The 15,665-nt window shown below is 63.3% G+C and overlaps 2 protein-coding genes across 4 annotated transcripts in view; one reads left to right on the top strand and one right to left on the bottom strand.

Moving 5' to 3' along the window:
* KCNAB2 (potassium voltage-gated channel subfamily A regulatory beta subunit 2) overlaps nt 1-4,731 on the bottom strand; it is a 63,192-nt gene extending 58,461 nt beyond the window's left edge. For 2 of the 3 annotated variants that reach the window (XR_013995637.1, XM_081085485.1), the window contains exon 1: nt 4,600-4,731. The gene's annotated coding sequence lies outside the window, so the exon portion shown is untranslated. The remainder of the gene's footprint in view (nt 1-4,599) is intronic. The other variant, XM_081085486.1, reaches the window with a different exon arrangement.
* Nucleotides 4,732-10,430: 5,699 nt separating this feature from the next.
* NPHP4 (nephrocystin 4) overlaps nt 10,431-15,665 on the top strand; it is a 52,861-nt gene continuing 47,626 nt past the window's right edge. The window contains exons 1-2 of the mRNA XM_081085495.1: nt 10,431-10,580; nt 11,528-11,680. Coding sequence (XP_080941621.1) covers nt 10,446-10,580; nt 11,528-11,680 — 288 coding nt within the window. The 5' untranslated portion in view covers nt 10,431-10,445. The remainder of the gene's footprint in view (nt 10,581-11,527; nt 11,681-15,665) is intronic.

Below are 15,665 nucleotides of genomic sequence, written 5' to 3' on the forward strand. Positions count from 1 at the left end.
AAAAGCGACTTTTCTTCCCACCAACCTGTGCGCGCACAGCGACCCTCTGTCCAGCTGTCCCGGGAGCCACCAGGGAGGGCAATGGTTGGGCTCAGTCTGTGACTAGAAGTGACGCTACTGAGTGTCTGTGCCAGGGACTGTCCCGATGCTTCCACCCAGCGCATCCCATTTCGCTGATCCAGAAAAAGGGGAGACGCAGGCGGCGGCCAAGTGGCTGAGAGGGAGAGGGCCAGGCCCTCAGGTCCCCACCCCCTCCCCCCGGGACCAGGGGTCAAGACGGTGACAGAGGGCCCTGTGAGCAGGATCCTGCGTCGCTGGGACCCGGGATGTGGGGATGTCGCGTGCTTACTGGGGAAACGGACCTGGGCGTGAACGGTTTGCTGCTTCGTCTTGGAAGCTGGGGCGGGTTCTGAGGAGAGACGTGCGCCTGGCTTCCACCTCGGTCGGGTGACGGGTCTCAATGTGCAGCAGCCAGGGCTCCAGATCGCGGTGGGGAGAGCGCCTACCGCATCTGTGGCGCGGACAGGAGGCCCAGCGAGGGCCCCCTGCGCCTGCCTTTCCCTTTCTCCAGCCCTGTTTCACCTGCATCCCACACGGCACTGGGACTCAGTTCTGCGAGTGCTGAGCGCAGGAGCCAGAGAGAAGACGGGCTGCCTGCAAGGAGGGAGCTCACGAGGCCGGTGCCAGGTATGAGGGAGGCCGGTGCCAGGTACGGGGCAGGCAGGTGCCAGGTACGGGGAGGGGTTGTGGAGAGCGGCTACAGTGTTTGGACAGGCTATGGTCCGAACCTGTGCTCCCACGTGGCTGAGTGCTGTGGGCTGCGGGAGGTGCAGCAAGGAAACAAAGCTTGACCAGGTGCATGTAACTGAGCAGATTCGAAACCCGAGAGAACGTTGTGACCACGCCCTTGCTGTGCCTCCTGGAATCTGCTATAAAATGAAGACTCGGCTCGCAGGCTGTGGTGCTGTCTCTACATCAGAGAGGGCAGCGTCCCACCCAGCCCCAGCTTTATCCTTCACCGCCCCCTCTCAGGCTCGTCGAACCTGGCTGTGCTGGCGTGGCACAAGGCGTTAGCTCTGATGTCTCTGGGGTTAACTACATGGCCATTGGGCAGTGCAGGGCGTGGCCTCCGGAGACTCCGTCCCTCAGGGCTATGCGTTGGGAAGTGGGGTGTGCGGTGCAGGGCACCCTCAGGCTGGGGTGCGGGGCCAGAGCCTCCCAGGGCAGGCAGGGAGAGGAGGCAGGCCCGCTGAGCCCCATCGGATATGGCAAAGGACTGAGAAGACGCAGCCCTGGGCGTGCACACCTGGCGGGGAGATGGCACCTGCCAAGGCCAGGCCTCACGGAGAGCTGCGGGCTACCCTCACAGTGACGCGGTGAACAGATGAACATGGGTGACATCCCCCCGGCCCAGGTGTGCTCTCAGGGAGCCCCTGCGCCATTCTTCTCCCCTGAACTGGCTGAGCCAAGGACCACGCCTCCTCAGAGTCACCCCAAGAAAGGGGGGCACACAGTGAGTGGGGGCTGAGCGTGCTGGGGTTCCCACTCGCGAGAAAGGCAGTTTCCACACCCCTGGGAGCTGGGATCGATCCCTGACGTCCGGAGGGGCTAAGGATTGATGAGGAGGGGCGCAGCAGGAACAGAAACATGGCTTCCTCCGGAGCCAGGAGGCCGGCTCACCACTGCCCCGTGCCTCAGTTTCCCCCTCCTGGCTAACCAGCCTACCCCGCAGGGTTATTTACAAGACCCGCTGTGGAGTCAGTGGCAAGCGCAATCTCTCCTCCCTGTCATCCCGCCCAGTGGCCGGGCCCTGCCATCTCTCTGACATCTGAGCATCACAGTGTCCTCATTCTGGGGACCTGACAGGCCAGCAGGATGGCGTCACAAGGATTCTCTGCTCCCAGCAGCCCCCCCAGTGACTCGGACACACCCCAGGGTGCTGGCTTCCTCCACATCTGCCGTCAACACCTCCAAAGTGGCCTTCCCGGAGGGTGGCCGAGGTCTGCACGTCCACGGGGCTGGCTTCCTCCAAGGGGCAGAGCCAAAGAAGTGACCTGGCTCCAACTGGCAGGAGGGGAGGGGCCTAACCTGGCCCCGCCCCTGCCGCTGAATGAACGGGGGAGATGACATAAGGATAGCTCTTGGGGGAAATGGCCATTAGCATTTATGCAAATTAACACATCACATCTGAGGAGGATGGGGAACACCCAGTTCAGGCCACAGCTGAACTGGAGGGAGTCACTGACTCTGGGCTTCTGCTGACTCCTCTGAGGGGGCAGGTGGCTGGGAAGCTGGCAGCTCTGTGACTAGCCCCAGCTGCTGGGCAGGAAGAGGGGTGGAGAGCGGTGTGGGGTCCCGGGCCCTGGACACCCTCAGAGACGGTCCTCCCCGAATATGAAGTTGACCCCGCTCTGACCCATTATTCAGGGACCCCAGAAAACTGCTCTGGCTCCGTGAAGGTCACTGCGAATTTAGTCAAGGATAAGGACACGCTGCCTGCTGTCAGTCCCGCACACGAGCCCGTCGCCTGGGCTCTGACAGAGGGGAGGCCTTCCTGCTCCAGCTAGAGGAGGCCCCCCTCCTGGCCCCTCCCGGAAACGGCAAATCAAGACTCGTGCCTCTCACTTCCTCCTCAGTCGTTTGGGGCTAGAAGGTCCTTGAAAGGAGAGACAGAAAGCCGCAGGGTCTGAGGCCTCTCGGGCTGCCCTGCCCAGAGCTCACTGCCCTCTGACCCTCACCAGGCAAGACCTGTGTCCCACCGTGCCCCCTCCAGTGTTCAATCCCATGCGTGCCAGCTTCTCCCCACCCAGCTCCACACCCCAGCTCAGAAGGGCGTTGAGCGTGAGGCCAGGTTCCACACTTTTCATGCCCAACCCCTCCAGGCCTGGCTCAGTCCCCAGGTGCTGGGCAGTGCCCATAGGTCTGTGGACTGGCAGAGCAGAGAGAGACACAGGCCTGGACCTGGGTGTCCTATAGGAAGCCCCCAGCAGCTGCTGCTGAGGCGGGAATGTGCTCTAGCCCAGACACTCTCAGTGCCATGGAGGCGGGGGGCGGGGGTGGACCTGGAGAGCATCCTATCTCTATGGACATGACCTGGGGAGCCAATGCCCTCTGGGCCCCCCACTTCCAGGGCACAGGAACTGCCACCAGCCTGGGCTCTGCAGGTGAATGCATTTTCCGGGGGACAATCAGGAAGGCAGATGGGACTCTCCCCACCCAGGTCCCCAAACCCTGCAACATGGGGCCTCAGCCCGACTTCCCTAGCAGAGGGGGCGCTGGCTCCTGGCATTGGAGGGGGCTGGCGGTTTGTGAGGGGGAGGAGAAGTTGCAGAGAAAGAAATCCTGACATGACAGATAGCGGGACAGCTGTGGCCAGAACTCGGTGTTCCTGAGCCTGGGATGTGATGTATTAATTTCCATAAAGCCTAATAGCCCGTTTCCCCCAGGAGCTATTACTTATGTCATCTCCCCCAGGATGTGGTTCACACAGGGCAACAGATGAACCGGCGGAAGAGCCAGCCCCAGGAGCTGGTCCCTGCTCTGCACCTGGCAGCGCAGGTCTGTTCCCTAAGGTGGCCCCACCACCCGCAGGACCAGACCCCCTGCCCTCAGCCCCACAGCCCGGTCCCCATCATGCCAGGAAGCAAAGAAAGTTACCACCCCGAAAATGCTGAATCACAAAGTGAGGCTGAGCAGGACAGTGGGGGTGGGGAGGGCGATGGTGGCCAGGGAGCACGGCAGGAAAGGGTGCTAAGGGACTAGAGCCCCCCTCCCAGGATGCTCCAGGCAAAGTGGAGCCCCCACAGGAGCCCCGAGTACAAAAGTCAGGAGCGGCGCTGGGTGCGCCTGGGTGGGAGGCGGAGAGGTGGGCAGGCACACGGCGGCCGCTACCGCAGTACGCAGCAGCGGTGCAGTCCCTGGGTCCACGCGTCCTTCCGGAGCGGCAGCAGGTAGGGAGGTGGGCAGAGAAACGAACCTGAAGATGCCACAGGGGCACAGGGAGGGGGTGGGGGGTGCAGGAGGAAAGTGCCAAGGTCCTGGGGAGTGGGGCAAGGAGGAGAGAGCGCCCGCGGGAGAGCCTGGGAGCAGAACGGGTGGGAGGATGGGGATATGGGACCAGGAGAGAGCGCTCCGGCAGGGTGAGCCTTCAGGAGCAAAAGGGTTGGAGGGATGGGGGGACTGGCACCGGGGGCGCTCCGACGGGGCCGCGCAGAGGCCTGGGGAGGGGATGGGAAGGGGGGCTTGGTGGGGGTGAGGCTGTGAAGAGTGAAGGGGACCGAGATAGGGCAGAGGGGCGCCAGGACCAGGGGGAGGATGAAGTTTGGGGCCGGGGTCGGGCACGGGAGCTGAAAGGTCGGGCGGGACGGCAGACAGGGCGGGCCAGGGAGGACTGGATGGGGGAAGGGGGATGATGGGGCAGAGGGAAGATGGAGAGAGAGAGCCAGCCGGCTGGAGAGGAGGTGAGGGTGGAGGCGGGCGCGGGGACGCGCGAGGGAAGAGGAGATGGAGAATCACCGCAGGCCTCGCGGGGGCCGCCGCTGCTCTCCCGGTGCGCGGCCGTGGACAGCGCGTCCCGCCGGGGTCGCCCCCTGCACTCACCTGGGGGCTCCAACTCCGGATCCTGTGCCCGCTCCGGATCTTCCTTCCCGCCCCGCCCGGCGACTTTAGCGCCCCCGAATCCCGCTCTCCCGGCCAGGTTCCGCCCGCAGCATCTTCACCTCGTGGGACACCCGGGGCCACGCCTCTAACAGCTCATCATTGGCTGGAATTCACGCCAGTCACATTCCCATTGGCTGAGGAAGAGCCAAGCATGCAAATCAGGACGGACCCGCCACCGCACCGATTGGCTGGGGCTGGCGGAGCGGAGCCTCTCGACTTGCGCTCTGATTGGCCGATGACGATGACACGGGGCGGGTTCTCGGCCAGGGCGCGAGGCTCCTCCCGCGGTGGCAGCGGCCCGGGCGTCCTTCGGCCGGTTCTTGGCCCCCGAGGCCCGCGGCTCCGCCGGCTCCGACTGGCGGCGGGGCCTCTGCGTCTGTAGTGGATCTCTTCCTCGAGACCGTGGGCCTCGTCACTCCAGGGTGGGCGTGGGCGCAGCGGACCGGTCTCCTAGGTAACGCGGCAGCGACAGTCGGAACCATGTTGGCTGGCGCTGCGGGGGAGGCTGGACACGGTCTCGACCCGCTGGGCCGCTGAGCGGGCCGGGCGTCTAGGGCTTGGGCTTGGGGATGCTCGGTATGTCTCTCCGCGGGGGCCCGGTGCCTGCGGGGCGCGGCGGCCGGGCGGGGCGCAGGGCTGTGCCCGCATCAGTTGCATGTCACCCCTCCGCCGTGACACTTGGTTCGGCCCTGGCTGCTGGTTGCCTGGGTATCCTCGGCTCCTGGGGGCTCACCCTCCGCCCTCTGCCCCTTGACCCCGAGTCCCTCTGCAGTCCCCAGCTTTAGCGGAGCGCGGTCTGGTCTTTTGCTGAGATCTTGGCGGGCGTTGGTTTTCCCCGATTCGGCGTCCCCAGCGGCCTTCCGGTACCGGAGGCCCGTGGGGGACTACTCCTGGGTGCGTTCCCCAGGGAGGGGTGCCCATCTCGTGTGGTTGCCCATTCCCAATGGGTGCCTGTCCCCGGTGGGTACCACCTGCCAGGGAGATCTCCAGACTCCCTAGTCCTCGCAGAAGGCCACCGCGCTGCCTGTGTCCAGCGCCCCTGGCATGGCACTTGCCTTCACGCTCTGCTGTTCAGCCAGCTGACCTGGCCGGCTCCGAGCTCACCACCTGGCCCCTTTCCATGGCCCGCATGCTTGCCCTGCTGCCCACTCCTCCTTCAGGCTCGGAGGCCCCACCCAGGCACATCCCTTTAGCGCCTGTCTCCATAGACGCTGGGTTCCCAGACCACTCCCTCCTCCTGTGTTGCTGTGTGTCGTCTTGGTTGTGCAGGAAGTCCAGGCTCCGCTTGCCTAGTTAGAAAGGAGGTGGTCGTAGCTACAGGTGTCTGTCACAGCTCACGGCACCCTCCACCCCTCCGTGTCTCTGGTCCCGTTAACGTGTGTCCTTGTCTCCCTCCCTCCAGGTACACATGCCATGAGGGTCGGGAGCCTGTCTGCTGTGGTCAGCGCAATTTCTCCAGGGCCTGGCACGTGGTAGGTACTCAAAGGGTCTATTTTGAACCAGGGAATTACAGGCGGTGCTTAATTAGATCTCCACTTGCTCCCCCCACCCCCCCCACCTCCCCCACAGTCCTCCAAAGCTTTTGGGTCTGTTATTCAAGATCTTGTTCTTTTCTGGGAAGGACAGCTCCTCAGGGCTCCCACCCTCCCATACCGTTCCCTAGACTTTGGCCCAGCTGAACTCCAGCTCCTGGGCCCCCTCCTCTTCCCTCTTCCCTGCTTTCAGGCGCCCCCCCCCGAAAGGAGGCTGGATTAGCTGTCATCTGTGCTGCTCCCTCAACCCTTGTCATTCTCTCTGGATCTTTATTCTTTATTTTTTAAATATTTTTTTTATTGATTTCAGAGTGGAAGGGAGAGGGAGAGAAACATCAGTGATGAGAGAGAATCATTGATTGGCTGCCTCCTGCACGCCCCCTACTGGGGATCGAGCCCGAAACCCGGGCCTGTGCCATGACTGGGAATGGAACCGTGTCCTCCTGGTTCACAGGTCGACACTCAACCACTGAGCCCCGCCGGCCGGGCCTCTCTGGATCTTTAGATTCTTGGAGTCAGGCCGTTGGTCTTCACACGTGTGTGCCAGGTCAGACAGGTGTCGGTAGACGTGCTGAATAGGTGGCAGCAGCAAAGACCACGGCAGCTTCACAGCCCCTCACCGTGGAGGTGGGAAGCAGACGCAAGGTGGGCAAAGGACTTCCAAGGAGTCTGAGAGGGAGAGGACCCGCCTGGCTCCCTGGCCAGTGATCTTGACCTCCACCCCTGGGCCTCCTGTCCCTCTGCCTCTCCTGGCCTCGGCGGGACCGCGGGGCAGGCATGGTTAAGGGGCTTTGCAGTCAGTCCCGGCCGCTGTCTGACTGGGAATGGCCATGCAGCCTCACTGTGGGGGGAATGGTGGTGCTCATCTCAGCCCTGTTGGAATCGTAAATGTGGAAGTGTGAGCGCTGGCTCATGGCAGGGCTCACAAAAGCTGCTGTATTTTTCCTGTGTCTCCCCAGCCCATTGGGCCCCTTTCTTGGGAAAGCATGGGACCCTCCTTTTTCTCATCATTCTTCATCTAGCCCCCAAGACCCGCTGCCCTCCCTCTGCAGCACCCCCACTCCTCCGGCATGTGAGGGTTTACTTCATCATCAGCAGGATTCCCACTGAGTCCCTAGTCCTGACCTCACGGAGCTCAGTCTGGCAGGACGATGGGGACTGCGCAGTGTGGTGACTCCAGTGGGGATCCCATGCGGGGAGCCCTGGGGGGACGGGGTGCTCATCCTGGGGAGGTGGCATTTGGTCTGACTCTGGGAGGACAAGGAGGATTACCCAGGTGTGTGTGTGAGCACGTGTCGAGAGGGTGAGAGGGCATGATGTCCGAGGGGAAGGGCCGAGTGGAGGCGGAGAGGCGGGGGGCCAGGTGGCAGCTGTTCTGTGGGGCCGGAAGGGAAAAGTCTGGGTGTCACAGCCCCTGCAGCTGCCTGGGCTCCACCCCCAGGAGCCTGGGTCTCGGGTCACCTCTCCCTCCGTCGCCCACGCAGACCGTGCTGCCCGCCTCCACCTGCCAACGCAGGGTTGGAGTTTGGGTGGCTGATCCTTTCAGACGGGCACCTCCTTCCCAGCGTGTGTCCTGCTGGTACAGCGGGGGCCATGCCTCCGTCCAAGGCCCCATCGGTGCATTAGGGCACTCGCTTCGCATGAATAAGCCTCCCGATTTCATAAGGAAAGTCAACGGGAAACAACATTTCTCTGAAAAAAAAATAAAAATGCTTGGGAGTCAACTTTATGGAAAGTTCCATTTGCTCTTGGGAATGTTTGAGTTCTGATGGTGGCCGGGTCTCAAGGACACAGGAATGCAGGCCCCCTCTGTAAGCAGCTGGCCGGTGAGCTGGTGAGACGAGGGCAAGTGGCAAGTACCGTGACCACGTGGGCTCAGGGCTGGACCCTGGGGCCGCCAGGAGGCCTCCTGGGCAGCTGGCTCTCCCACCGGCTACTGGTCAGGCCCCTTCTGCTTGCAGGGTGTGGACGCCTGAGTCCCGTGGCTTTTGTAACGTTACCACAGATGGTGGCTTCAAGCCGCAGATTCATTCTCTCCCAGTTCTGGAGGCCAGGAGTCCAAGGCCTGTCACCCTGGGCTACAGCCGGGGTGGCCGGGCTGGTTCCTCCTGGAGGCTCCGGGGGAATCCGTTTCCTTGCCTTTTCCAGCTGCTAGAGGCCCCTCCACATCGCTCCCTGCGTCCTTGTCCCCCGGCCTTTGCTTGGAGCCCTCTGGCCTCTCTCGTTAGGACCCTTCTGACCATGAGGGGCCCACCTGGCTAATCCAGGATGACCTCCCCGCCCAGGTCCTTGATAGGCGTCACATCTGCAAGTGACGGACAGACGCAGCGTTGAGTCTGCCGCTGCCAGTGAGCTGCTCATCCTGCTACACTGAAGTCCCTCGGTCCGTCCCACAGGCTGGGTGGACCCGCTCCTCCTGCAGGAGTTTCTGTCGTTCTGCATGTTCCCCCGGAAAGAACAGGCTCTGAGTTAAGCGGTTCTTCCAAATACTGACACATCTAATCATGCAATTTCAAAAGATCGCTTTCGCTGCAGCACTACGCACCTCCGAGAAGTCTGAGGGCATGAGCTGCCAGGCTCACGGAGAGGAAACGGACTTTCCCAGTTCTGCTCTTTGCCTGGAACTTGATTTTGATTACGAGTCTTCCTTGAAGTGACAGGCTCATTTTGTTCACGGTGGAGAGGTACCTGCCAAGTACAAGTCTGAATAAGCGTGTTTCGTTTCTCAGCAGCTCTTTTCAGTGCAAGTGTTGCCCTAGGAACAAAGCGCCGGTTCAGCTCGCAGCCTGAATCATCAGAGCAGGGCTCACTGGCCGGGTGACCTATGCCTTCATTTTGGCAGTTTTGGTCGATTGTGGAGAGCGGCCACAGCATTTGGACAGGTTCAAGCCTCGGACTAATGAGAGGACATGGTCCTCTTGTGGCAAAGCCACGTGCAAGTCCCAGCCCTCCAAGCACAATTATGGCCAAAGGCTGTGGCTGTGAGCTTGACCTTATGGTCCGAACCTGTGGGCCCACGTGGCTGAGTGATGTGGGCTGCGGGAGGTGCAGTCAGTGCTGCCAAAACAAAGCTTGATAGAGTTCAGGTGCAGGTAATTGAGTGGATTCGAAACCCGCCCTGACTTTGCCTCGTGGAATCTGCTATAAAATAAAGACTCGGCTCGCAGGCCGTGGCACTGTCTCTCCGTCCGAGAGCAGCGTCCCACCCGGCCCCAGCTTTATCCTCGCCTGTCTGCTCCGTCCTTCACCGCGCCCCTCAGGCTCACCCCTGGCCGTGCTGAGTGCGGCCCCGTCTATATTTCCCCTTCCATCACAGAGTGCTAGAAATGCATGTACTCCAGGCCGAGGTGAGAGAAATGTGTCCTTTTCACAGTGTCACCGAGGACATCACCTCGCTGTGAGTGGGGAGGCCTGGCTCCCCTGGCCAAGGGCCGGGCTGAGTCCCGCAGCGCCCGCCATGGCCTCGCTCTGCCCGCGAAAATGTCCAGACAGTGAAAAAGGCAGGCCTCACCTGGATATGTGAGAATGGCTTTGGTCTCGCGGAGCCCTTGACTGGCCTGGGGAACCCCAGGGTTTGGGGACCACATGTACAGAGCTGCTGGCTTGGAGACCAGCCTGCTGCCTCTTCTCCCCACCATTCAGTGTACAGTCTGGCCTCTGTCTGCTGAAAAGACCCTCAGGAAGGGTGGACCCGTCCGGCTGGGAGGCACAGACACCCGTGGTGAGCCAGGCGACGCTCAAACTGCCCCCAGCTGGCTTCAGCAGCGGGAGACTACGCCCGTGCAGGGCCGCCTGGCGGGCTGGGTCCCGCTGGTGCTCGGACCCACTGGCCTTGCCTGGTGTCTGCTCTGCCTGCTTCTTGTGAGAGTGAAGGTGGGGCTCCCGCACTGGCCCAGCAGCTTCTGGGGAGTGCCTCCGCAGCTGCATGGAGCGGCCCTGCGTGTCCATCCCTGGGCCAGTCTCCGAGGCCCGGAGAGTCCTGCTCTGATTGGCTCCCGAGTGGAGTGGCAGAGCGGTTCTTTGGAGCGAGACAGGCACGCTTGCCAGGGGAAGGCAGCGCGGGTGCCAGTCTCACCCTGGGTGTGGAGGGTGGGGCTGCAGAGGCGGATTAGGGGATGCTGGGTCCTCGGATACAGTGGGAGGTAGGGAACTTTTAGAACTGCTCTGAGCACTGTGGTCCTTACAACTCTTTTATTTCTTTGAACAGGGATGGTGCAGGTGACCCCCGAGGCCAGTGACCCGCAGACCGGCAGGATGCGTGACTGGCACCAGATTTTTGACCAGAACGTGCTGGTGCCTCCCCACCCACACAGAGCACGCCAGCCCTTAAAGGACTCGACGGCGTTTCAGTGCGTCCTGAAGTGGCTCGATGGGCCGCTAATTAAGCAGGTAAAGAAATTTGCTATTTATTGTCAAACACACGTTACTGCTCAGCTGGGAGGCTATTGATTTCCACTTATTTATCTGTGTCTCGCCACTGTGCCCATTACCTTGGGCCTTGGCAATATTGGGAGGCAAAGTGGCCCATCAGCAAAGAGAATCCACGACTCAGCGGCTCGGTCAGCACTTCGGACCCTGGGAGAGCCTGCTTCTGCCCGCAGTGCAGCGGCGTTAAAACGGGCGATCTGGCTCCCTGGGCTCTTCCTTCCTTTTTAAAATATCTTCTTATTGACCTCAGAGAGGAAGGGAGAGGGGGAGAGAAACATCAATGATGAGAGAGAATCGTGGATCGGCTGCCTCCTGCACGCCCCCTACTGGGGATCGAGGCCGAAACCCAGGCCTGTGCCCTGACCAGGAATGGAACCCTGACCTGGTTCATAGGTCAGCGCTCACCACTGAGCCAGCCGCAAAGGGCCTGTGTTTACAGTCTGGCCGCTTTGTCTGTACTGTGGCTGTGACATCGCAGTCCTCACGGATTTGCCTCTCCTTTGCTGACACCATCCTGTGCTTACATCAGGAAGGGCTCACTGGGCTGTGCACGATACAACCCACCCAGATAGCCTGAGCTGGAGGCGACCGTTCCTCACACGGCAGGCAGACCCTTGGTTACTCCAAGCTTCAGGCGTGGCCGGCCGGGGTCCGTGATGTCCCGGGGCTCCTTCGGCTCCACCTGGTGCCAGAGGCACCGGTCCCCGCAGCCCCCGCCTGCGTCCCCTGGGCTCTGTGGGTCTCCAGGCGGGGCTGGGCCTGGGGCTTCGTGTTCTGAGAGGTGGTTCCTGGGAGGGAAATCGGTGCCTAAGCCCCGGAGGACGCTGACGGCCGGCTTACCTGGATGGTCGTCAGCACCTGCGGGAGGCTCGGCCGCTGAGAACCTCCGGGCGCACCCCGTCTCACAGGGCGCGCTGGAGGTGCTGTCGGAGCTGGGGTGCCATCTCCGCGTGTCTCTCTTCGATGTCGCCTACCGCCACTTCTTCGGGAGGACGTGGAGGAGCGCAGCGAGGCCCGTGGAGCCGCTCCCCAGGCAGCCGTCCAGGATCGTCCTGAATGAGGTGGGCGTGACGCGGGCAGCAGGTGTTGGGGCCCTGGGGCGGGCAGGGGACCCCCGACCCGGGACACGAACAGCGCCTCTCGGGCCCGGGAAGGCCTATGGGCCGCAGCCCCGGCTCGCAGCACTGGTCTGAGGGCGGCACCGTTTCCAAACAAAGTCTTGTGTGGAAGCCAAGCGCCCTAAACAGGTGAGAGCGCTTCGCTGGCTAGAGCAGTGGGGGGGCAGGCGCGTGGGGTCTCGTCCCCCAGCATGCGGGGTATTTTGTTCCCCCAAAGAGTAACCCAGCAGGCCAGGAGGCCATGCGTGCCCGCGTTTGTGCGTGCCCGCGTTTGTGCGTGCCCGCGTTTGTGTGTGCCCGCGTTTGTGCGTGCCCGCGTGCCTGCCTGCGTGCGAGCAGGTGGACCTGGTGAGCTGGCTGTGCGGCCGCGCTGACCGCGGTGGCTGTCCTGTGGCCTCTACCCCGTGTGTCCACGTGGAGGAGGTCGCCAGGGTCGTGGGGTGGGACCCTGCTCTGGGGCAAGCACAGGGATGAGTCCCTCTGCTGTCCTCCCCTTGGAGAGGCTGGGACTGTCCCATGGGTGGCACTCGGCTGCCAGGCCGCCCACCGTGAGGCGCTGCGGGGACCCTGCAGCATGAGGGCGCGGGCAGGAGGAGCCTTCTGAGTGACGCCCCGCCCTCCGCGCTGCCCAGGGCTCAGCATCGTGGGGGGGGTGGGGTGGGGGGGCGTCTGTTGTCACTCCCGTTGAGCGACGCTTCAGATGTCACTGCATCAGCTCGTGGCTCCGGTCCCAGGTAGGAAAACCGAGATCCGCTCCGGTTCCGAGCCGGGAGCCGCGTGGGCTCCAGCCCCACTTAGTCCTGGCGCCGTTTGCGTCCTGTTTACTGAGCTGGGGGTGGGGACGGGCAGGGGCTGGCGCGGACTTAGTCCTGGCGCCTCTGGGGAATCGCTCCGTGGCCTCGGAGTTGCCGAGGAGGAGAACGCGCCGGGGACGTGTGGGCCGGAGGCGATGCCCAGCCACGGGATGGCGATGGCCCCGGGAAGGCGGCTCTCCAGTGCTGTGCCCTCGGCGAGCAGCAGAGGCCGCTGGTGCCCGGGAAAGTCTTCACGTCCAGCACTTGCTTTTGTTGCCTTGACGGTCAGAATACAGAAAAAGGGGTTTTGTTCAAGTTCTTTAGCTCCAGAGAAGGCCCCTCCCCGTGTGCACCCGTGTGCATGTGACATCTGCACAGTGAGCTGTCCCTGAGGGCGCTGGCATGCAGGGGGGGCAGGCGCTGCTCACTCTGGGGCTGCCCTGCCTGCCCCCCGTGGACGCAGATGAGTCCAAGCTGCCCTTTTAGGGGTTTGGGAATCGGGTGGCACGCTCTGACTACACTGGCTGCCTGTGTGTCTGCTTACCCGGCAGCTGGGGGTCTGGTGTGAGGGTGCGGCTGCCCACGGCCCGTCCAGCTGGGCTTCGCTGGCCCCGGACGTGGGTGTGGGCGTCGTCCTCGTGTGCTTGGCTTTGCTGAGGTGTCCGTGTGAGAGGTGGCCCTGGAGAGGCCGCTGCTCATTCCTCGGCCTTGACCCTGAGCCGGGAGCTTGTCTGTGAGTGATGACGCCTGGCGCCCGGCCCCCAGCTCGGAACGGCTGTGGGCTCTGCTCCGAGACGCCTTTGAGGGGCACTGCCCTTTGCTCCCGAGAGACGCCCGTCACTCAGCCGCCTCTCAGCAGGTGTCTTTAAAAAATTGCCGGGGGCTGCCCTGGCTGGTGTGGCTCAGTGGATAGACCGTCGGCCTGCGGACTGAAGGGTACAGGTTTGATTTTAGCCAAGGCCACACGCCCGGGTTGCGGGCTCGATCCCCAGTGGGGAGGAGACAGCCAGCCGATCCATGGTTCTCGCTCATCATTAATGTTTCTGTCTCTCTCTCTCTTCCTCTCTGAAATCATAAAAACATATTAAAAAAATAACGGGGGGTCAGAGTACCGCACAGCCCTTCCATTTTCTCTCCGATGGACTCCGTTCCCCTTAAATCCTTCTCTGACGACCACGCCCATCCTCGGGGACAGGCTGGTTTTCCTTCTTCAGCTTCTGGGGGCGACTGGGCAGGAAGCCTAGGGGATCTCCACACACGGGGAGACCCTGCCGGGGGTCCTCCCACCCCAGCCCACCTCAACCCTGGGTGCTGAGGTCACAGGACATCACCTCTCTCCGGTCGCAGGTGATGGGCTGCTTCCACTCCCCCCCCCCCCCCCCCCTCGGGGACGCCGACGCTGTGTTCCTCGGCAGTGAGAGCCGGCCATGTCCACGTTAGCAGCGGCTGTAGGGAGGCCGGGGGACCCCGTGAAACTCCAGGGCTGCCTTCTCCCGCGGCCTCGCCGCCTGTCGTGGACCCTGCACCGTGCCCCCCCCGCCCCCCCCCGCCCTGTGCAGCGCGGAGGTGGCGGGGAGCCAGCGTGTGTCCAGGAGAGCGGCCGTGTGACTGGCTGTCATGTCCCTTGGGTCAGCCGCTCTCCTCCAGGCCAGGGCCCTGAGCCAGAAAGGGGGACACTGTTGGGACTTCGTTGTGTGGTGGTCCAACTGCCTGGCGTGGGGGGCAGTGCAGAGGCCAGCCTGTGAGCTGGGGTGTGTTCACCGTGTCCTGGGGGTTTGCTTACTTTCCTGTGTCCGCCGGGAGGTGTCCTTTGGCCGGAGCGGGCTGTCCTGACTGCTCTGCAGGGGTTGCTGTGAGAAGGACAGGAGCTGGGTGGACAAGGTGGACGAGGTGGCGCGGGGTCACTTTGCCTGGCTGTAGGCACTGTCACCCTGGACGGCGACACGCAGGGCCTGGCGGCTCCCTGGGAGGGGCCGTCTCCCGGCCGTGCTGCTCGCTGGGGTCAGGGTGAGCCCACCAGGTGGGGGACGCCTCGACATTGTCATCGGCGAGTGCGTTTCCCGGAGGGGAGGACTGAGCAGCGCCTGTGCCTGGAGGTCCAGGGTCCGAGCCCAGTGGGGGGCCGAGCGGCAGGTGAGGGCAGGAAGCGCCGTGGGCGACCTGCCTTCCTGGCGATGCTCTGGCTCAGGCCGGTGGAGAAGGCTCCGGCCGGCACCGCTCCTCTCCCTGGCCTTGCCGCCGCCGTGCCTCTGCTGGTGGCCTTTCCGGAAGCTCGTCCTCAGAGGCCCCGTCACTGCCACTGGTGAGACGTGGATGGTGGCCTGAGGCACGTGGGTCAGTGTGTCTGAAGGTGAGGCAGCGATAGCATGTCTGTGGTTTATTCATCTGCTTATTGGGCAGGACCTGTCGCCTGTGGAAGAGGGCGGTGCGAGGTGGGGCGTGGGCACCCGCACTGCGGGCCTCCTCTGGCAGGAAGTCCGATGGGCTTGACGTGAACCTCCATCCTGTCATTTCAGTCGACGGGCAGATTTGCCTCTGGGTGCACGCGAGGAGTTCGTGCACCGTCCCAGGCGGCCCGGGCCTAAGCACCGCGTGAGCCTCTGGACCAGCTGTGGGCAAACTACGGCCCGCGGGCCGGATCCGGCCCGTTCGGCTGTTCTATCCGGCCCGTGGAGCCGAAAGAGCGGAGGGTTCTCTTGCTCTCCCCTCCGCTCCTTCACCAGCAGCAGTGTTAACATGTATTAGTTCACACAAACACTCCATCCGTGCTTTTGTTCCGGCCTCCGGTCCAGTTTAAGAACCCACTGTGGCCCTCGAGTCAGAAAGTTTGCCCACCCCTGCTCTGGACCCTTGGGGGGCGACGGGAGGGCAGCTGCGGAGCCACGCCGTGTGCATCCCAGGCGGCTTTTACCCCATGAGCCCCGGGTCAGTCCTGAGCAGCTGGCCCCGCCTGGCCTCGCCCTGGGACCTTGGGCCTCTCCAGGCGGCACCGGCTTTCCCGGGCCCTTACGAAGCCTTTCGCACGGCGCCGTGCCCAGCCCGCAGGGTCGGTGAATGGCGTTTGGAAAGCGCGTCTGTCCTGACCGATGGGCAGCGTGGCCAACCCAGGACCTCGTGTTGTCCCACGTGCCGCG

The sequence above is a fragment of the Myotis nattereri genome, assembly GCF_964212035.1.
Source record: "Myotis nattereri genome assembly, chromosome: 3".
NCBI classification, from domain to species: domain Eukaryota; kingdom Metazoa; phylum Chordata; class Mammalia; order Chiroptera; family Vespertilionidae; genus Myotis; species Myotis nattereri.